The sequence below is a fragment of the Strigops habroptila genome, chromosome 12 (genome assembly GCF_004027225.2).
Source record: "Strigops habroptila isolate Jane chromosome 12, bStrHab1.2.pri, whole genome shotgun sequence".
NCBI lineage: Eukaryota > Metazoa > Chordata > Aves > Psittaciformes > Psittacidae > Strigops > Strigops habroptila.
Genome location: NC_044288.2, coordinates 7645171 through 7667545, shown reverse-complemented (window position 1 = coordinate 7667545; position 22375 = coordinate 7645171). Strand labels below are relative to the sequence as shown.

Sequence of the window (22375 nt, the reverse complement as noted above, 5' to 3'; positions counted from 1 at the left end):
TGAAATCACCCAGCATGAGCAAAGCAAGGCACGCCTGCTATGGACCAGTTGGGTTCGTGTTCCTGTCTACAAGCAGGGCTGCTGAAGCATGGGGCTTATGCTGGTCAGGAGTCCTGTTGTTTGACAGTCTTGATCATTGTAGCTGTGCTGGTAAAAATGTGTGCACTGAGTCAGGCCAGAGAGTGTGTGGAAGCTGTTTGAACTCCAGCTGTAGTGTGTAGTTGCTGTGGAATTACTTCATCTTTTTCCTGTAACAAGTGAGACAAGTCAAGCTTAAGTCACCATACAGAATGATGGAGTGGTTTGAGTTGAAGGGACCTTAAAGCTCATCCAGTTCCAACCGCTCTGCATGGGCAGGGACACGTTCCATGAGACTCGTTTGCTCCAAGCCCCATCCAAGTCGCTCCCCATCCATTTAACCCAAGCTGCAGAGATCTGTGTATGAAAGGGAGTCGAGTTTTGGTAACCCTCAAGTTACACTTCAGGTTAATGCCAGAGGGAGGACAGGTCATTAGATAAGTTGTATCGCACAAAGCATTTTAGGGGTTTTATTTTAGTTGAGAGGTAGCTTAGTACTGCGTTGAGCTGCTCTGTTGAGATATGGTCTTCTCTAAGGACTTTGCTGGGTAACAGGAGTCGGGCAGGAGGTGAATGTTGCTTCTGGCCCAAGGCCAGGCTGCTGAGAGCTGATCCTGCTTTTGGAGCAGCCCTTTACGCACCTTTGCTGAAGTTAAATTTCCTAATGTCAAACGCTGAGAATCTGTTCCACTTCTACCTGTTCTACCTGCTAAACTTTGTCTTTGCTTCCGAGAACTGTTACTGTTGGTGTCTGTGCCTAGGTGATAAAATTTTAAATTTAAAATAATTTTATAACTCTCAGACTTGGCCTGTAAAAACCTGTGACTTCTGGCTGAGTTTCGTTCTTGTCTGGTACTGATTTGACTCAGGTCTTGAAACAAATCACATACTGACTCTCTGCTCTGTTTCCCTGAATTGTAGGTAGTGCTAAGAACTTTCACCCTTTCTGAAACACTTAACAACAGATAAAAATCTTTATTTACGTTTGCTAATGCTGGTATGTTATTGGGAATGCTTCTGGTAGTCATTAATGCTGCAGAGAGCGCACAGCATGCCCATACGTAGGACGGGCAGAAGTTGGTGTGGTTCCTGCAGTGTTATTTTTTAATTAGCTCAGTTTTCCAACAGTTCCTCCCCCTCACCAAACCTCGCAGTGTAAATCTGCAGGGCTGGTCAGTGGGTTTAAGCAGTCACTCTGCAGTTCCCGCCGGCCAGTGCTGGGATGTGCAGCACTGTTTGTTCTCTGGTAAGTGCTGATTTCAGTCCTGCTGCAAGGGTTACGGAATGGAACACTGGTGGTGTATTTTCCCACTGGCGGGCACTGAAGACCTGAACAAAAGTGCTTTCCTTTTCCTTGCTGATTGACACTTTTTTTAAGTTGACATTTTCCCGTTCTTGGATCACAGCTTCACAAGCACAGCTCTAGAGAGGCTGCTGCCATGCTCACGCTGCCGCCGTCCTGTTAACAAGCAGAACCTGTGTTCATTTAACAGCAGAACAACCTTTTCCATTTGAAACTCTCTGTAACGTTCCCTTTCTGTTTTTCTGAACGGGGATACAGAGTAGAATTCCACTGCAGGCTGTATTTGTCCTTTGATACACCCTTGGTACCGCTGTAGAGACTTGTTAGGTGTAAAGGATGGGACGAAGTAAAACTTGAAACTGAGTTTCTTGGTGAATATTTAATGTTGCAGAGAAGACAAAAGGGTTTTTAGCCCCTGTCTTCCTGCTGATGATATCTAAGCGTATCTGCTTATATCTGTTGGGAAACAGAGCGCCAGTATGTTTGCAGCAAATATATTGTAGTATCTAAGATACAAGGTGTTCTTTGTTGTTTTTTTTTTTATCAGCACCTACCACACAAGACCAGACCCCGAGTTCGGGTGTTTCAGTTGCCACACCATCAGTCAGTGTTTCAACCTCTGCTCCTTCTGCTACACCTGTGCAGACTGTACCCCAGCCAGTCCCACAGACATTGCCTCCTGCAGTTCCTCATGCAGTACCTCAACCAACTGCAGCAATTCCTGCTTTTCCACCAGTAATGGTACCTCCATTTCGTGTCCCCCTTCCTGGCATGCCTATTCCACTTCCAGGTAAATTGGCAAACTGTAATTGTCTTGTCTGCTACATGTCCATGTTGTCAATTTGTTTGCACTCATGTGTCCACTGTGTACAGAACTTGCCTGAATCCTCTCCACTCAGAGTATTTTTGAAAGAATTCAGGGTTAGCAGACAGACTTTTTAATTAACAAAGAACATGAAATTTTTTTACTTCTAGTTCTCTGATACACATCAGAAAACAGCTGCATTTAAACATATAATCCTTCTTCTTTTAGTTATTAAGAACTGCACTAAACAATCCTTAATCTCGTGGCACACGGGTATCTTGTCATCCTTTTGAGCTTCTAAACAGAATCCACACGGGACTCTGAGAATATTGTAGCACTATATTTTACTAATTGCAGTATTACTATAATTCTTTTTCTACTTGCTTGATTTACACCTTGAGTCGTCTGCACAAACATTTATTAGGACGTGGCTTTTAACCAAAAGAAATTAAAATAAAGGAATATATTTATGAGCAGGAAAAATTGCCCTTTGAGTGCATTACCCCTGAATGGTGTTAGGTGTTTCCAGGTCTCTTAGTCTGCAGCTATCACGGATGATGCTGGTTGGATTCACAAAATGTTGAGGTTTAGACCGAGACTGTAACAGAGGTGTTCAGGGTGCTGGGGTTCAGGTGTAAAGACCATTGAGAAGAAATCTTAGATGGAAGCCCAGTGGTAGATCATGTTTTCTGAAGTTTTTATAAAATGCATAGATACTCAGGGAAGTAATTTTACGCTGACAAGAATTTGGACTCAACTGCTGCTTGTGAGTGCTGCAGAGATCCTCCTAAGAGGTTGCTGAAGCCACTGGTTGTTTTAATACCATGTTTCAGTTTGCAGGGATGCGATTGAGTTCCTGTGTTAGTACTAAAGTCATTACCTCTTTTCAGTGTGCAGTAACGCTAAATATATACCAAGGGCTGATGATTTGCTGTGGCAAAGGAAGGTTTGAGACTGCAGTTGTGTTGGATAAAAGTTAGTTTCTGACGAAGAATTACAAAGCAGCAGCTCTGAGCAGTGTCCTCCCATCTTTGACTCTTAGTACAGCTGAGTGAGGTGACTTCTTTCCTGCTGGCCCTGTAACACATAGATCCAGCACATACAAAGGGAGGCCTTTACCTTCCATTAGATTGCTTGGATGAAAAGTAATCCCTTAGCATACTTCCTTGATAAAGGATATAAGCATCAAAGTAGTTCAAATGGGTATTAGTTCTGCTAACTAGGAGAGAGGCCCAACTTGGAGTGGCATCTGCTTTTAGGATAGTCTTCTAAAACAACTGGGTGAAGCTACTTGAGTCTGCAATTTGCTTGAAAAGGAAATCACAGTGTAGTACTTATTGCTTTAAGACAGGAAAGAAATACTATTCTGAACATGATACTCAAGGCTGAGCAAAAATGGGTAAAGGATAGAGAGGGCATTCTGATGTGTGTGTATCTGTGAGGTACTGCAATTTCTGACATAGGCAGCAAGGGTCAGCATAGAGTGAAGGGTCCTTAGGTACCTTTGGAGGCTGTAATCATCTACCCAGGTGTGAGCTCTCAGGGAAGATGGGGATGGTCACAGCAGTAGAGAAGAGTGCCAGTGAAAATGAGTGCGCTGGGGTGTGTGCCTGGGTTGGGTTTATTCGTAAGCTCTCAGTCCAAAAGTTTTGTGCAGTAAGCAGGAAGGACAGAGTGAGACCATCGATCTCCTCCCTAAACTCATGCTTGGAAATAGTCTTTTTCAGAACTTTCCTGGTAGCAAGTCTTACGTCTGGCCTGCCCTGTTCTCACAGTGAGATGGGGCTTTCGGGTGGCACCCCTAACACGTAGGAAGGACACCACATGCTCCCACTGACAAGTCTAATTTGTCGTTTTACCTGATTACAGAATAAAATCAGTCTACTTCTCTCAGCTAATTCTCTTCAAGTTGGTTGTAATGGTTTATAAACACTGTAAAGGAAAAGGAAACCTTTAAAATATTTTACAGTAACAAGAAACAAGAGAAATGAAGATTACTTCATGGCAGTAGAAGGTGAAGTCAAAAAGGCTCACCAGGTTTTAACTCATAGACGCTTGGGGCATTCAGCATCAGATCTAATACCAGCCAGGTTGCTTTCAGGTTACGGAGACAGAGCTGAACAATGCTGTTGTCAAGTGATCTCAAAGTTAATCTCTGTATTACACTGTAGTAAGCCGGAGCAATGGAAGAGTTGATTAGTGATATCTCGTAATCTCAGATCTTAAAAAGTAAGTCTGCTTTCTCTTAATTCATACGTTAAAAGTTAGTTGTATGTTTGAGACTGAACTTGGCAGAGGAAACAGCTTGGGTATTTGCTGAGTCTTATCTGCGCTGCAGTATCTGATCCCAGTGACCCCGCAGATGGCGTTATTTATACTGACCCAGTTCTGAGACATGCTGTAACTTCCTTAACAAAACGAATTGTCAGATTCATGTTCAAGTACATAACATGAAACACACACCCCCAAAATTGAGGCAAACACTTCATTCAGTGCTGTTTGAGTCAATGTTTTTGTGTCTCAATTCATACTTTTTTTTATAAAACCAGTTTTGGATTCTTTCACTGAAATTATCATTAAAGACCATTTCAGTTCTGTTTGCTCACAAGTATTTTTAAAATAAATTGGCAGTATTTTTGTATGCTTTCCATTGTAGATCTCCAATGAAAAATAAACATTATTTTGGTTATAAACACAGGGGTTTAATTTCACTTTGCACTGGAGGATTTTCAACTTCAGATGATGATTTGAAACCATTTAAGTGGAAGTTTCTGAAGTATTTCAGTTTCTGAGCATCCAGACTGGCCCATCATAGAGACAACTTCGACAGTTTCCTTCTGCACCCTAAATTGGAGGGTTTGGAAACTCATTCCTCTTACCCCTAATTTCCTACTGGATTTTGTGTCTGGTTGAAGAGGGTGAGATACTTCCTTCTTTGTGGCCTTTCCGTGTCATTCCTAGTGCACTGGAGAGCAGAGCAGTGTATGACGCTGCCTTTCACAGGGCTGGTTATGCTGCTTCCAGAGCATTTTTCAGCTCATGACATTCTTGATAATGAAAAGTACAGAAAATATTTGCTGCAACTGCCCCAGTGCAGCTTTGGCACCTCCTTTTGCAGCTTCATTGCTTTCATTTCTTTCCCCTCCTTCCTCCTCCTCCAGCCTTTCTGTGATGCCCCCAGTGGCCTCAGCTTTCCCACGGGGCTGAGCTTGGCTTTCCCCCTGCCACGTCTGCCTAGTTCAGATCTGTCCTTCTGCTCTTCCCACTGCTTCCTGCACGCAGCAGCAGACTGAAAACAGCAGAGCACTTGGCTGCTGCTCCCCGGTGGTCTGAGCAGGGGCCGTTAGCGGAGCGTGTTCCCCCGGCGCTGCCCTGCGAGAGCTGCGTTCCCCCGCGGATGAGCTTAAACCCCTGAGTCCTCATTGAAATACCTTTTTCTTTTTGATGACATCCCAATGTTTTGCTGAACAACTGGTTTAATGTAGGCAGAAACTGTCACTGCAGCTTCAAATTAGTTTTATATTTGGCATAAAATGTTGAAGTAAAAATAATTCACGTTTCCTTGCCGGGAGACTTTCTCTTTGCCGGCATTCCAAATTCTCTTTGGCATTCCAAATTGGAGCAGGAAACCCATAGTGTCCAGATTCCCCGTGGTAGCTGACATACAATGGCAGCTTTCCAACATGCTTGCTTGTCCCTTTTACAGGTGTAGCAATGATGCAAATAGTCAGCTGCCCGTATGTAAAGACAGTCGCTACCACCAAGACCGGTAATTTTCAAAACCATCTTAGTTCGTTTTGTCTGTAAGTTGGCATGGTAGTGAATGTTGTTGTTTATCTTTTATTTATTTATTTGCTTCCCCAAGTGAATGAGTATATATGCTTGATTTTCAAAACCAGTATAAATGCAAATATCATATTTGGCCAGGAAATAACTTTCCCAAATAACTGTTAGTGTTAGCTTATTTTGTACCAGAACCCAGTACAGTTTTCTGTAATCATTGAGTTCTGTAATGACTGTGAATCTCTTCATGCCCATACTTCTTAGTTACTAGTTCCTTGTGTGTGGATTTTTGTTTTTCCTACTTCCACCTGTGTGGTGACATGACTGTGCTCGCATGTTGGTGTGCGTGTCTGTGCGTCTTAGTATGAAGTTTCATTTTTCCAATTGTGGATTTAAGAACAGTCACTTTATGGCAATGTGTAATGTGTGCTTTTCCATTATTTAGAAAGACAGACTTTTTCATAGAAATGTTAAGGCTCAAAATTACGATCCTGTAGTTCTAGTCCTATCCAATTGTTTTTCTAGAACTTATTCAAAATGTGTTGAGTACATCCATTCTGTGGGCTGCATAGGGGAATACTAGGGTAATGCAGCATTCTGGCTTTCTAATCTTGGGATATTTACTTGCCATGTTGCTTTAGGATGTGCATAAAATGTTTTTCCAGTCACTCTGCAGTACTAAACAAAACTGTCACACAAGCTGAAATTGTTTCACTCTCATCAGCTTTCATCTAAGGCTCTGAATTCACGTCAACTTTAAGTCAGGGTCTAAGATTTAGCAGAGTTCTGCTCTGTATTACATGGCTCAAGCTTGAGCCACTGTTGTCTTTTTTCAAGAGCAGTCGGAATAAAATGACAACTTAATTACACAGTGGAGGAGATTATTTAAAAAAATAATTATTTGTTACACAGACCTAATAAAGACTTTTTAATAAATTGAGCACTTAGATTTGAAGTATGAAAGCAAACGCGTAAAAGCTGACAACTCTGTGCTGTGCAGAATTGCACACGGCTCAGAATGAAAAGCTGTCTAGTTTGCCTGGTAACAGGGGCATTGCTGGCTGTAAACCAGGGAGGAAACGGAGTCATAATGCATTGCTTTGCAACTTAACTCGAAATCAATCTTTATGTTTATTTATATAGGTTGATTGTTTGTAAATGAGGTCAGTGAAGTGCTAGGTCTCGGTCCTTAGGTGCCTCAAGGTCACTTACTGTTTTCTTTCCCTTCTCCTTTTCTTTTTCCTTTCCCCCTTGCGCAGGCGTCCTCCCGGGCATGGCGCCTCCCATCGTGCCCATGATCCACCCTCAGGTCGCTATTGCTGCTTCCCCGGCGACGCTGGCCGGAGCCACGGCCGTCTCCGAGTGGACAGAGTACAAAACAGCAGATGGAAAGACTTACTATTATAACAATAGGACTTTGGAGTCAACATGGGAAAAACCCCAAGAACTGAAAGAAAAAGGTACTTTTTTTTAATCCAGCTGTATACTATTGCTTCAACCATTAATGGTTGTGTTTGAAAACACCAGCAAGAATATTTCTAATCCCTCATCTCCTTTAAGAATATTTTGAAATTGGAAGTATCCATCTGAGCTGGTCTTGAGTCTGAAAGCCGTGGTTTCTTTGTTTCCCACGGTATTGTAAGAGTACTTGGCTCTAGAGTTGTTTCCAAATTCTGTGACGCTTGGGTAAACGTGTGTTTCTACTCCAGCAGAGAGTAAGTACTTTACATACTCACGTGTTGGAGAAGATCTCAATAGCAGGAGGATAGGAAGTGAGGAGAAAACTCAGTTATTCTAAAGACTGTAAACCAGGAATGAAGGAAGATCACTGAAATGCTAAACTTCAGATCTTCAAGAAGTATATAAACAGATTTGGAATCTGAGGAAAAGCAAACTACCTCCACTGCCACCATCTCTACGCTGTATTCAGGTTCTGTTCTGTGACTTGTGTTCACCTGAATCCACATTATACCCATTGGTTTTCTTATATCAGAGGGAAATTTTTCTTGTATTATTAATAAGGAAGAAGAGGCAAAAATCCTGTGACTTCTCCATGACTTTTCTCTTTTGTTTTCTTGTCATCAGCATTCAAATCTAAAAGTGGTCTTCAGTGTTGCACTGTTGGTTGCAACTCTTATTGATATTTTTGTTGGTATTTCAGCGATTTCTCTTGGTACACTTTAATTACCTTTTCCATATTATAGGCTGCCTTTCATTTTCCAGTTCCAAGTAGGTCTTGGTACAGGAGATAATCACATCTTCATAGCAGATGCTGGAAAGCCAGAGCAGGACAGAAAGTGGTGAAATACATTAAAACTAAGTTTTGTTTTGTTGCTGTGCTTGGAAAGTCACGCTGATAAAATAAATCCAGTGTGGTTTTATCATGGTTTCCTAATAATACTAAGGAAAATTCTATCTTTATGTAGAAAAAATGGAAGAGAAGATTAAAGAGCCAATTAAAGAACCCACGGAAGAGCCTTTACCCATGGAGACAGAAGAAGAAGAGCCAAAAGAAGAACCTATAAAAGAACTTATAAAGGAGGTAAAAGACCTTGCAACCAAATAGTCAGTATCGCCATTTTGAGTCCTACATCCTACAGGTGTGGATGCATCTGTAGCCCAGGCATATTGACAGGAGACATGGTTAGTAATTTGAGTTCTTACATTCCTGGGGGGATTTGAAAGCCTTCCTTGTTGGATTCATAGCTCTCTTTTTTTTTTTAATTAATTTTTTTACCTAAGGGAAAAAGGACATTTAAAAGAAAAATACAGAGTATGTGAATTAAGAAATGAGTAAGAACATAATAAAAAAGCTAGCTGATGACATAAACATGATGTTCTCTTGCTCATTTTAAGGTGTTCAGAAAAATGAAACTTGTCCTGAGTGTCTGAAATCTTTAAATTGACAGGTTTTCTCCTCTATTTCTTTACTTCTTTATTTTAAACACTTCTGGAACAAAGCTTACACATTCTTCATGAGCTGTAGCTGCTAAGTTTAGTTGGTCAGGAACACATGTCCTAGGAAAGGTCTGTAGGGTCACCACTGCAGTAAACAGCATTAACTTTTTTCCTTGTACAGCATTTTGTCACACTGAGGAACAGAGTTCTTGTGTTTGAATGACAGTTAAAGTTTTTATACTGATTTCTGTGAGCTTCAATGTAACTTGGTAGGCAAAAGCACAGAATTCAGTCACTGGTTTTTATTAGCACTCAGCCCTGGTTGCTTTTGAGGGAGTTGCCAGTTTGCTCATTTCTGCTACAAAGGTTACTGCGCATTTCTGACTCTTTCATCGTCCATGTCACATTTTCAAGTAAATGAAATCTAAGAATAAAACAAAATTTCTTGGTGAGAAAGTACATCCTTGCCCCTGTATTCGGGCCTTGATGGATTCATGTGGCTCTAGGAAGGCATTTAAATAAGGCTGCACTGAAGTCAGAAGTTAAGTAAACAGCTGGAGGTTTTCTGAATTGAGATTTCTGAATAGCAGTTCCTGTTGAAATTCCAACGCTTCCATTTTAAGCATGGCAGAAGTGTAATTGGGAGCTGTTTGTTAGCATGGTTTCAAAATACATTTGCCTGTTTAAAGCAAGTTAGTTACTGTATCATAGATAATTTTCTACCTGTCAATGCCTGAATCCTGTAACTTCATTTTTCCTTGAGGAGCCTAAAGAGGAAGAAATGACTGAAGAAGAAAAAGCAGCTCAGAAGGCCAAGCCAGTAGCAACTACTCCTATTCCCGGAACCCCATGGTAGGTACTGGTTTTCCCTACAGCCTGTACAGTGGGACTGAGATGCCAGGAAGGTTGCTGGGTAGTCAGAACCAGTGGTAGTGTGTGAAGATCCTGTTCTTGGTGTGCCTCTGTCTCAAATAACATTGGATTCCTCCAGCCAACACTGATTCCTGCTCCTCTGGTATGAAACACCACCAAATAAATATGTTGGACTTCTTTTGCCCTTGTGCCTTGGGAATGAGTAGGTGCTGCTCCTAGCCAAAACAATCCTTCATTTATTGTTATCTTTTGCTTGGCATAGATACTCACCAGGTGCCTCTGTGTGTAATGTCATGATGAGGTTACTCTGGCTGTAATATATGTAAATCATCTCTGTGTGACCCAGGTAAAAATCTTACTGATGGGAAAGGGCTGTTGCTTTATTTTTTGCAATTCAGTCATTGGTGCTTTTTTATTAATGGTTTCTATTTAAAGCTGTCTCCCTTCAAACTGTCACTGGGGCTCTTTCATCCCCTCGCTTACAACGTTCTGGCGAGATCACTAGGTCACTTCTCCTCGTGTTTTGTGGGGTGTTGAGGAGCTGAGGCACATTTTATCCCGAATCTGATTTGCTTTCTAAAATATTTTTCTAGAGAAGAACTGAGTTTACTGCAGCTCCTGATAAAGAGCATTTATGAAACTGCATTTCAAATCTGCTGGCAAAGCCAGAATTCCATAACCCATCTGGGCAGTAGGAATGTAGGTGGTTGTGCAGTCGGTGCAGCCTGGCTCTGCCAGGCTCTGCCCATGACCGTTGTTCTTGCTCAGTCCCTGACTGTGGTAACAGTGTGCTGGATGCATGGAGGCAAAGATAACACACACCTTCCTGTCTGTCCATTGCACTTCAGGTGTGTGGTGTGGACTGGTGACGAGCGTGTGTTCTTCTACAACCCAACCACTCGTCTTTCCATGTGGGACCGACCAGATGATCTCATTGGAAGAGCTGATGTGGACAAAATTATTCAAGAACCCCCTCATAAGAAAGGAATGGAAGAAGGAAAAAAACTTAGTAAGAGTGTTCTTATTGTCTTCTTGAGAAGTCTGAATAGAATTTGTCATTTTATGTTGATTTCCAAAGCTAGTAACATTTCAATAAGTGAGAGAAATTTAAGGGCATACTGAAAAATGCACATAGCTTTGGAATTTTGGAGGGCTGGTGGGAATGCAGATTTATAGAGTCTTTTGGGGGAAAAAACCCAGTCTATTGAAGAAAGTAGATACTAACAAGATCAATTCGTTTTCTAAATGCCAACAGGCTGGGAAAAAAAAGAACATTTTTTACTGACTAAAACTGTGTGTGTTTTATAAGCAAGAGGAATTTGGGGGCCAGAAAAGATTAATCGTAACGTATGAATGGGCTCTCATGGAAGAGGATTTAACTTAGAGAGCATCAGCTGGAATGCAGTTTTGGAAACAGCTGCCAAGAGCAGAGAACATTCAAGAGGCTGCTGAGACGACGCTTGTTTCTGGCATAAGTTGTAGTAAATGATCCTGGGATGAGATGTGGGCTTGGTAGTTGGAGGAGAGCAGAGTGCAAGTAGGTACTTGGGATATCCAGCTGTGCTTCATTAGACTGTTTAGCTTGAGGTTTTTTTCCCCGGGAAATAAGAGGTCAGCGTTTGTTGTTTTAAACCCAGAGTTGGCCACGAGTCCATTAGTCTTGCCACCAAATTCCAGTAGTGCTGTTCTGAAAGCAACTGAAAACCACACGTCTTCCTTTGTCAGAACACGTTATTGCTGCACACATTGTCCTCTGGTTTTGCACAAGGCTTCATTTGTAAATTACTAACTTCTCACAAATCCAAAATCTAAAGTGTTACTGAAATCTGTTACAGTCCGAGAAGAGCATGAAACTGCAGAGGAAGCAAACGAAGACGAGCCTATCAAAATTAAAAAGCGCAAGTAAGTTTTTGTTCTTCCCTGCTAAGGGTCTGTGTAGATAAAATAACTGAAGTTTTTCATCAGTGTGTATTCAGCAGAGTAGAACAGTAACTGACGGGATTGGTGAACACAACCACCAGCCTCCTGCTGTCGTACGTTAGCAGCTGAAGTATTCCATATTTCTCTGAGATAGCTGAAACTCATGTATAGAGGAAAGCCTTGGGAAATCACTCAAAATGGAAATATAAGTTGGTGAATCCAAGGAATGTTTTGAGTGCAGTTTATCTTAAATAGTTTACTTCTGTTGCTTGTTTGCCTGGCTTGTTACTTTCTGTGCACAAGAGTTTGTTGCCAAAGCATCCAACTGTCTATAGCCATCCACCATTATAATGACTGCTCTGTTTTCACTCTGTTACAGAGGTTTAAGAGTTTTGTTGAGGTCTTTTGGTCTGTTTTGCTTATTGGAAGCGATATATGTCAGTTCACTCTGAGTTACACACTCTGCTTTACCATTTTGTTTGTTATTATGTACTCTTAGGGCTGATCATGAAGTTGTTGGCTATTAGGGCTTTGGTTTTGTCTAGGACAAAGGGCATTCACTCTTGGTGCCATTTGTAGACACTGAAGTTACTGAGAGTACCCCGGTTCTTGAGCTCTTCCAGTATGACAGCACCCACATCCAAGTCCCAAAGAATGGCTTTTGTGATTTGTAAGCCTGTGCTTCTGCAGTAACTGGGTGTCTCCATTCCGTCCTGGTGCGGTTCAGTGTCTAACCTACAGGGTTCACATGCACTTCTCAGGTTAAACTGTATGTTTAATTTTTTTCAGGAAAGATGATAACAAAGATATTGACTCAGAGAAGGAGGCTGCTATGGAAGCTGAAATCAAAGCCGCTCGAGAGAGAGCCATCGTTCCTCTGGAGGCTCGGATGAAACAGTTCAAGGACATGCTTCTGGAGAGAGGGGTCAGGGAAAGCTCTGTCTGTCTGTCTGTCGTTGTGAGCAAATTGAAAATCTGCTTGATACCCATCAGTTTTGATAGAGAAATTAGGCTATTAGAATATAAATTTATATAGTAACTTTAAAAAATGGAAGTGGTTCCAGCTGTCTGTGCAGCTTTCATTTAGTTTCAATAGCTGGGTTTTATGGGAGAGGTTTAATAAAACTTATTTAAGATGAGCTTGAACGTGTTTAAATCAATCTCTCTTGTAGCAGAACTGTTTAGACCTGTAACATTTAGCAGAGGTATAGAGCAGGCGTGGGACATGAGAACACAGGACCTCAAGGCTTTCTTCTGATATACTTAATATTTTCAGTGTCACACAGTAGTAATGAAGCGTGTGTTGTTATTTAGCAGTTTTCAGAGCCAATCAATACAGAAGCTTGCTATGGCAGCCTCCATCTATTGGTGATGAAAACTCCAGGATGACTTTGTTTCCCTCTTTTCATCAGATGTCCTATAGTTTTCAAGCAAAACTGCACAACTTCTGTATATCTGAGGAAACTTACCCACTTGTTAAAATCTGGCTGTTTTTTAATTGAAGGTCTCTGCTTTTTCAACGTGGGAGAAGGAGCTACACAAGATAGTTTTTGATCCTCGTTACTTACTTCTCAACCCGAAAGAAAGAAAACAGGTAACAGAGAAGTCGGATTCCCTCCCCACCAGACACAGCTACTACTGCTTTCTCTAAATCCTCTGGCTGCTGTTTTTGTTCCTGCCAACCTTCCACACTAATCAGTTTTGTAAGGCGTTTTAGTGATGAGTGGGGTTTGTCTTGAAACAGAAGAAGCCCGTAGGAAAAGTGAGTTCATAGTTTCTCTTTTTCCTGTGATTGGAAGGTCTGATATTTCAACACAGCGAAAGCTGTGCATGCAGGGAGCTCCCAGACCTGAATGACAATGGTGAGAGTCGTCAGTCTCTCTTCCAAATACTGATGTAATGAATAATCTGGCTGTTTATTAAAACAAAGAAGTGGTTCGGGGAAAAACTAATGCACATTTTGTTGGTAAGCAAGTTCTCCAGAAGCTTGTCTTCAGATGGAAAACTTTGAGAATACAGGAGGTGTCTGCTGCCTTAAACATGTGATCCAGAAAAATGTTAACATGGCTATGTAAGAAACTCCTTCACAGGGCTCAGAGTAGTGTTTAGATACACACACTACATGTTCAGAAGATGGGAGTGATTTGCATATTCAGCTACAAAGAACCCTTCTTTCTACCTCATCTATGTTGGTGCTATGGGAAGAGGAAAGGAAACAGGAGAAAAGGAAAGAAATGGGATTTTTTTCTCCTCTTGCCTAGAGCTTGTGTGGCTTCAGGTTGGTATGTTCTGTGTTGGTGACTGGTGTTTCTGTAGGTATTTGATCAGTATGTGAAAACGCGGGCAGAGGAGGAGCGCAAGGAGAAGAAAAACAAAATAATGCAGGCCAAGGAGGATTTCAAGAAAATGATGGAAGAAGCAAAGATTAATCCAAGGTAGGACCCGCTTTCTTGTCCATATGCATAAGCTCTATTAGAATGAAGTATGTTGGGTGGTATTAGGTAGATGAATGGGCAAAGATGGGAAAAAGCATCAGATGCTGTTGAAATCTTCTTTTTCTGCTTGTGTTCACTTAAGCCATGAAATAATAGAACTTGTGATTTATAATTATTCTCGTATTTTAAGTCCTTTTGAAGAAATCCCCAGCGTGCTCTCCAGCTTGTGAGAAAACTTGTGGTGGGTCACGAGGCCTTTCTTGAACAACCCTGTTTCTTGCCGAGGGTATTAGTAGTCTCTGAGGAGTACGAGGATGGTTTCTTCAGTTTGTTTTTCTGGTTACAAAAGATGTTAATAATGATATGATAGAATGTTCTAGTTGCTTTAATATAGAAATTATTACATACCCCTCACATTCAGACCCACTTGCAGTGATAATAGTGAGGTGATGACAGTGAATGTACAAACATCCAAGATTTTATTGCTAGAATTATTTGTTTCACAGTTTTCTCACATAGAGTTCATGAAATACATGCTTATGTCACCAGATGAGTTCCAAAGCATTCTCTTTCAGCATCTCTTGGCTTAGCTGGCATTGATTCTTTTACAGTGAAATAACAATTCGTTTGTTTCACTCCAGCTTAATTTTTTTCAGTGCCCTGATTTGGAGATCTGTTGGAAGCCAGTGTTATGTTAACTCCTGAATTACTTCAGGTCTGATTCGTAACTCTTATTTAAAACACCTATCTGCTCATTTAATAAGGGTAGTAGGCTGGGAAGAACAGAGGCATGGAGATGTAAGAAAAAGCTCGTCAGTAGTAAGTTTAATATATGTTTCAGAGGCTGACATGGACTATTAGGTTGGCTTTGGTGTCCTCAGCTTCCCAGAAATCTCTGATGTGTCATATTGGGATTGACTCTTATCTGACTATGGGTTGGGGTGGGAAAGAGAATTCCAGCTGAAATACTGTCTTGTTTAATTTTATCCTTTGTCTTCTGGTTTCAGTGTTTGTCTAAAGATATTGCTGTACTTCTGTGAGTGCCAGACTGGGTTTTTGTCATCTATCTCAGTCCAACATGCCCAAGAGTTTGTGTTCCACTCCACTTAAACAGCTCTTGTTCTTCAATATAGCTTTGCATTCACTTTCTGATCTTTTGAATAAGCTACCAAATTGTCTTCTTGTTTCAATTTACCCTACAGCAACAGTAGGCTGGATTTTCCAAGTCTAATTATTTCCATGCTGTGATGAAAACATTCGTATGATTATAAGTGTCTCACGTATTCTTGGGGCCAGATTTGCATCAGAGCTTGGAAAAAGCACAGTAGTGTTTTTTTTCGAGGTAAGTGGCAGTACTACATCTACTGCACAGGTTGGAATCTGGCCCTGGAGGTGAGAGAACGGTCAGGGAGATGCTATGGGGATAACAGGTTGAAAGCCCAGTATTGCTGCATCGGCCCCTGGTGTTCCAAGTATTTTCAGCTCCAAGTGGTTTGAGATTGGGACATATGATGTTCACCACGGGAGGAAAAAGGGACTCAGCCAGTGTTCAATTGTGCCTAAAACCAAAAGGTGATTTTCCTGGTGAACTCTTAGCATGGTTTGGCTGCAAGTGAATGCACGTACAGTTTTCAGTTTCACAGCTGTGACACACCAGGACAGACACCCTGTGGCTGAACTGCCAGCCCCAAAACGGAAGATTTTTCTAGACAACTGAGTTTTTCCATTTCTTCTTCTTGGTTGCTTTGTAGTCTCTCTTCCTACACCTGCACTTTCTGCGGGTAGCTGTATTCCAACCAACCCACCCACCCTATAAGCCTCTAACGATACCTCTTGTGTGCGTGCCTGGACCCAGCTCCTCTCTACATAGCTCACTGGTGGAGCATTGCTATAGTGAGACCGTAGGATGGTGCCTTTTTTTGTTCTTTTTTTCCTCCAAATTGTGCTCTGCCATGTATTCTAGCAGAAGCAGCGTTTCTCTGCTGAACCTGCTTCCCAGCAAAGACAGCTCTGCCAAATGAGTTCACTTGCCATTTTGTTGCAGAACTACTTTTAGTGAATTTGCAGCCAAGCATGCTAAAGACTCGAGGTTCAAGGCAATTGAAAAGATGAAAGATCGAGAGGCCTTGTTTAATGAGTTTATCACAGCGGCAAGAAAGAAGGAAAAAGAAGACTCGAAGACCAGAGGTGAGAAGGTAAGGTGACTTTTTTTAGCTCCAGCAGTGTGAATGGTGCGAATCTGAGTGAGACGGGACAGGGGCAGCGCTTGGTTTCCTGCTCTGAGACACGGCCCTTCACTTCATGGAGGTTTTGCACTGTAAACACTTCACGGACGTCCCTCAGCTCTTGCTGAGCTAGCTGTTCAAAGTTTGCAGTGTACTGCCTTTTAGAGCATGTAGAATTGAACCTACATTTATTCGTGGAGCTGAGTTTACTCAAATACTCACACTGGGTTTTCATTGACTTTACATATCTTTAACTGGAATAATGCCTGGGGTTTATTTTATTTTTTTTTTTTTAAAGTTACCTTATCCTGAAGCATTAAAAGGAAAAGGATTCTTGTCCTCTTTGGCTGGAAACCTCAGAACTGGCCATGACCTGTGCTCTCTCAGCGGAGGCAGCAAAAACTTGCAGTTCTCTGTAGGATACTTGTTTAAATTCCAAACAGCTCCCATATCTTCTCTTGCCATCTAAAAGCTGGCACTTTAGTGACTTCTTAATCTTTGAGTGAATATATTGTATGTATAAACTGCTGCTTATTAGAATGGAAGGTCAGCTCTTAAAGACGGAGCCGGCCGCGGTGCAGCAGCAGGAGCAGGTGTCGGCAGCTGAGCCACAGCGCCTGCATCCCGTCCCGTTGTGCTGTGCGAGTGGAGAGGGCAGCCTCTGACCGCTTTGACGTGTGAGCAGGGTTTATTCGGTAGTGTACAGTTAGTGCAAATTTCACTTGCTGAGAATGCTTCCAGAAGAGAACAGTGCTGAGTTGCAGGTTAGATTTGGGGACAACTTGGTTATTGAGTAAGTTTTGCCTGTTTTTTAAATCCAGGTACTCTGGTCTCATTTGATTCTGTGCTTTCATCAGCTGTAGACTTAGCTGGTATTCTCGATAAATGTGCTTTCAGAGGAGAGCTGATGTAGTTCAGAAGTAGACTCTAACTGCATTTTGATGATGAAAGTGGAATTTTAAAGCATTCTTGAAGCTTAATAGTGCAGTTGAAGACTGTAAAAAGTAAATACTTGTTTTGTCGTTGCATGATTGTACTAAAGCTGATGAGTTAAAAGAAGAGCGATTGTGTGTGTTTGCTTTTGAAATAATGTTTTTTTTTCTCCAAAAGCCTTTTGTAACCATTTTATGTATTCTGTTTTATAACAAGTGGATAGACTTTACAGTTATGTGCTGTGCGGCCTGTCAATCAGTTCAGTCTGACAGCTGTCAATCACTGACACGCAAATATTATGGGATTCCCTAGTGAGGAAAGAATTGGTATCTCTGTGTGGTGACTTTAGCCTCCCGCAGTTCCGGTACTTTACATTTTTTTAGTTTTTTTCCTTGTGAAGTGATGAGAGTTGTACCTGCAATGTGTTAACTGCCAAAAAAAAGACTTCTAAATACACCTGAAATACTGTCAGTCTTATTTTCCTTTGATTTTGAAAGTGCTTAAAACATAAAAGAAAATTAAAGCCATTTAACCTGAAGCTTTCTCAGCCTGTTTTAAAACTCCAAAATCTTTGCTTGAGGAGGATCAATTTTACAGAAATCTTTAATGTAAGGGGTTTTAATTCTGTAAGGTTTTGATTTTGCTTCACTGAGTCAAGGCTTACTGGGTGGTGAAGGAGCAGCCAGCTTTGCAGACGGTTGGGTTTGTCCATGGGGCTAATTTCAGTGAGTAAAACAATGCTAGTTCTTCTCAGCTGACAGAGATAGGGGCACATGGGCTTGAGGATACCAGGGAAGGGAGCATGAGGTGGTAGCAGCGACCGAGCTGCTCAGGTGCTGTCCCAGGACACAGCGTTGCTCTGTGTCCCAGTGAGCAGTGCCAGCAGACGAGCCCCTTGTGCTGCAGTGCTCAGCTGCGGGCACCCTGGTGGCTGTCTCGGGTCTGGCCGTGAGCAGGATCTCCAGCAGGTTCTTCACATAATATTCTACTTAGTCGAGCCAGCTACTGTGTATTGATGTACTAAACTCACGACATCAGAGAGCTATGATCTTAAAAGATTATTCCTTGGTGGGATGGTTTTGCCTCAATTTTTGGGGAAGTTTTCACCTTTTTTTTTTTTAAATTGCAACCCAAGTGGCGATACCTGCGCTGTGTCCATTGCAGGTGGCTGCAGTTAAACCCTGCGTGAAGGGCAGGGAAGGTCTGGAAGTGTCATTCATTTTGCTCGGGAGGGAACTGGCCGTGCCCTCCTGGTTTCCATGCTGAGGGTGCTGGCGAGGCCGCTGGTGCTCCGCGGGCTCCCCACAGAACGTGGTGGTGTGGTGGGTCTGGTTTGTGGTGCAGCCGGTGCCACGGGGCTTCGAGCAGCGTGGTGGGTGTGCAGCTCTTCTCCTCCAGAATGTATAGATAAGCATATGTGACTTGTGCAGAAACACTGGGATACCCTTACGTTATAGACTTCTGTAGTAACATCTGGGAACTGTTTGACTCTTTAACAAATATTTCTGATGCCATGGCTTAGAAAGCTTCATACTTTTGGTACTGCATGCATGTTTTAAGATGTTTTGAAACAACATTCTTAATTTTACAATGAATAAACAGTTTGCTTAGCACTTGGTTCAGCTCCTGAAAGAAAAAGTGATGGTGCTGTAGATGTAGAGCCACTTCCCACTGGCACTAACCAGTTGCTTTCTGATCTCTGCTTACTATCTTCATCTCTCTGTTGAGATAGTAAAGAAAAAAGCCTATAAAGCCTTTTATGTTAATATTAAAGAACTAAAATTATCAGTGGGCAAGGCTACAGAATGCTGGTTCTGATCTTCAGCTCGTTCTCACACTGTAACTAAACAGTTTCTGGAGAATGGGGATGTGGCAGTTCTCTGCCCAGCCAAAGTCTGCTTGCCTGCTCCCCTCGGAACCACAGTGTTCTGCAGCTCAACTGCTGCCGTGGGTTTCTTTATGTAAAGGGGTGAGGAGGGGACATCAGTAGCAGAAAGCGAATGTCCAGCCCTTCTCCTGGGTCTTTGGGTTTTATTAGTGTGCCATAAAGACCGGTTTGTTTAGTGACTGGCAGGGTTTGGGGTGCTGCGAAGGCAGCGTCCTGCGCCATGCCTGCGCAGTCCCCAGGGCCATTCCCTGGCTCCTGGCGCACGAGGCGAGCCAGCCCCTTGCCCCTCGGCTTCGGGGAGGTGGAGGCTTAAATGCCACCCCAGGCTTCTGAGGCATAAAGCGCTGGAAATAAAAAGGAGGATATGCCTGGGAGCTAAAGTGCAGCAGGACCAGGGAGATCCTCCGTCCCAGAAAAGAGAGATGTAATTAAGGCACCGTCGTTGCTCTTGCAGCTGCTGGTTCTGGGAGTTTGGATGCAAACATGTCACTAGTTGTCTTGAGATAAAAAACACTGTTCTGACTGATCCTCTGCCAGCCCTTTGTGATGGCTGCTGTTATTGACAGAGTGCTGACACCATTTCCAATTGAAAAAACAGACTAAAACTTTTCCTTAAACTATTATATATATGCGCATGTCCATCTTAAATGTAATTTACTTAATTACCATATGTGGGTAATTCTTTACTGGCTAGATCCATCTTAAGATGGATCTTTTATCTCTTTATCAGCAGATCCAAGTATCTACCTCTGTTCATTGTGCACTTGGAGGATGAATCCATAAATACTTGATTTGTCTAGAGCCCTGTTTAAAACTGCAGAGCTTCTGGAGTATCAATGTACAAAATGCTATAATGGAGTATCAGTAACTTCTTACTTTGGTATATATAAAAGCTCAAAAAAGCTTAAATTGGAGTAAAATAATAAAAACTGTATTGGTGGCTCATTCTTTTAAAGAATATCATTCATCTTAGATGTAACAGATGATCTTAATGTATCTGCTTTAGCAAAATTTTCCCGAGGGGAAGTGAATTTTAGATTTAGTTATATCTAAATTCAGAGGTTCGGTGATTTCTGTATATTGTATGTAATATTAATGTGCTTCCCTCAGCTGGAGGTAAGTCGACTTCTTTTTTCATAGGAGCAAACTGTTGGGTATCAAAGTGTCTTTCTCAAGTATCGTCTTTCTGTTTCCCTCTGTCAATCAGATCAAAATGGACTTCTTTGAGCTGCTGGCTAATCACCACCTGGACAGTCAGTCTCGCTGGAGCAAAGTGAAGGACAAAGTAGAGACTGACCCCCGTTACAAAGCGGTGGATAGCTCCTCGCAGCGGGAGGACCTGTTCAAGCAGTACATCGAAAAAATAGCCAAGGTACACACGGGGCATCTGGGAGCAGAGCTTTGGCTGCTCTGCTGGTCACCTTGCTGTTAACGTGTGAAGTAACTAGCTAGAAGATAGACCAATGCGTGCTTTAGTTCCATACCAAAGAGAATTCTATACCACAGTTATTTGTACTAGCCCAGAATGACAGCTTGAGACTCACAGTGCCCTGCCTGGGGGTGCTGCTGCAGAGGCTCATGGTAGGTGTGTGCATGTGTGCATTCACACGCGTGATGTTTGGAAGATTTTATCCAGCAGAGCAAGAAAGGCAGAGGCTTCTGTAAAGCCACTGGTTGTAAAAATGGATGTAGAACTTCAGAAAATGCAGACACTGTAGAATCACAGAATGGTTGGAGGTGGAAGGGACCTTAAAGATCATCTGCTTCCAGCCTGACATGGGCAGGGACACACCAAATTGATCACTTCCTACCAGATTGGCAGAGTTTCCTTTGCTGTGATTTTTGTATCAGCTGAGCTTCCTTCAGGGATATAGATGGTTCATACACAGTTCCTTCACTGGTGGTTCTTCCTCAATCCAATATTCCTGCCTTTCTCTTCCAGGCAGTTAATGGTTGAGAAGGTAAAACTTGGCTGACAAATGGTGACACCAGTCTCCCCCTGCCCCCCCATTATTCAGAGTTTGTCACTGCACACAGATGACACACTCCTGAGAATAGTCATTGTGTGATCAGTGTCGTGAACAAATTTCCCCCATCTAAACCCCATAGTGCAGCAAAACTTTGTAACCCGTGGATCTCAAATCACTTTCAGGTATTGCGTTCCAAGGTGCCTTTAGTTTGATGACCCTTTAATTTACTTCCCTGTCCACTGAAAATACGAAAGGTGCCGTGTTGGTTTTATTGAGAGAAGTCTGTTCTTCCATTTCAGAATTTAGATTCTGAGAAAGAGAAGGAGCTGGAAAGACAAGCTCGCATTGAGGCCAGTTTGCGAGAGCGAGAAAGGGAAGTCCAGAAAGCTCGCTCGGAGCAAACCAAGGAAATCGATCGCGAGCGGGAGCAGCACAAACGGGAAGAAGCTATTCAGAACTTCAAAGCGCTTCTGTCCGACATGGTGAGGCACGGCCTGGCGCCCTCAGCCCCTCGCTGCCTCCTGCTTCTAGGTGTTGTACTGTGTCAGAGCTTTGGGGCGATTGTAGTTCAGTTTATATAGAAATAGAATCCTGTTTGGCTTCTCCCCATTGCCTCCAGTCGCTGCTGGGAGTTTTGCTCTGGTTGGAAGAGAATGCTCTGTGCTTAGGGTTCCTGTGTCCAGCCTGGGAGCGAGTCAATGGTGGTGTTCCTGCTGGGTTTCCCTGGAGCCTCACGGGTGATGGCAGATTTTCAGTCATGCTGCTGTAAGCTTCGATACGTCTTTTGGAAAATCAGATAGTTGTTGAGCATTAGGAATAGTCCCCTGACTTTTGCATTATCTCTCTTCATGCTCCAAACGTAGCGCCTTTGTGTTAGGGTTTCTCTGCTGTATGGAGAAGGAAGTAGTAGATAAGAAATATCAGTGTACTGTAGACAAAGTGTTTTTAAAAAAATCATCATCTTTTGGCTCAGGTGCGTTCTTCAGATGTGTCCTGGTCTGACACCCGAAGGACTCTACGCAAAGACCATCGGTGGGAGTCTGGGTCCTTGCTAGAAAGAGAAGAGAAAGAGAAACTCTTTAATGAACACATTGAAGCACTTACCAAAAAGAAGAGGGAACACTTTAGGCAACTTCTGGATGAAACCTCAGCGGTAGGAGCTGTTTATATTCAAACTTCAAATCTCTGCCAGCCCACTGGGATTCATCCTTTTCTGATTTTCTGTCACATGGTCTGACCTGTTTGGTTTTATTTCCAGGGTCCC

General features: G+C 42.4%; 1 protein-coding gene across 5 annotated transcripts in view; it reads left to right on the top strand.

Moving 5' to 3' along the window:
• The window catches only part of TCERG1 (transcription elongation regulator 1), a 31987-nt gene that overhangs the window by 6132 nt on the left and 3480 nt on the right, over positions 1–22375 (top strand). Inside the window, exons 5-18 of one of the 5 annotated variants that reach the window (XM_030503647.2) lie at positions 1929–2171; positions 5893–5955; positions 7229–7429; positions 8396–8511; positions 9634–9719; positions 10589–10749; positions 11576–11642; positions 12450–12585; positions 13165–13254; positions 13977–14095; positions 16140–16290; positions 20349–20513; positions 21411–21593; positions 22085–22264. In XM_030503647.2, the coding sequence (XP_030359507.1) occupies positions 1929–2171; positions 5893–5955; positions 7229–7429; positions 8396–8511; positions 9634–9719; positions 10589–10749; positions 11576–11642; positions 12450–12585; positions 13165–13254; positions 13977–14095; positions 16140–16290; positions 20349–20513; positions 21411–21593; positions 22085–22264 (1961 nt within the window). Of the gene's footprint in view, positions 1–1928; positions 2172–5892; positions 5956–7228; positions 7430–8395; positions 8512–9630; positions 9720–10588; positions 10750–11575; positions 11643–12449; positions 12586–13164; positions 13255–13976; positions 14096–16139; positions 16291–20348; positions 20514–21410; positions 21594–22084; positions 22265–22375 lie in introns of all 5 variants that reach the window. The other 4 variants (XM_030503646.2, XM_030503649.1, XM_030503648.1 and 1 more) reach the window with 4 other exon arrangements.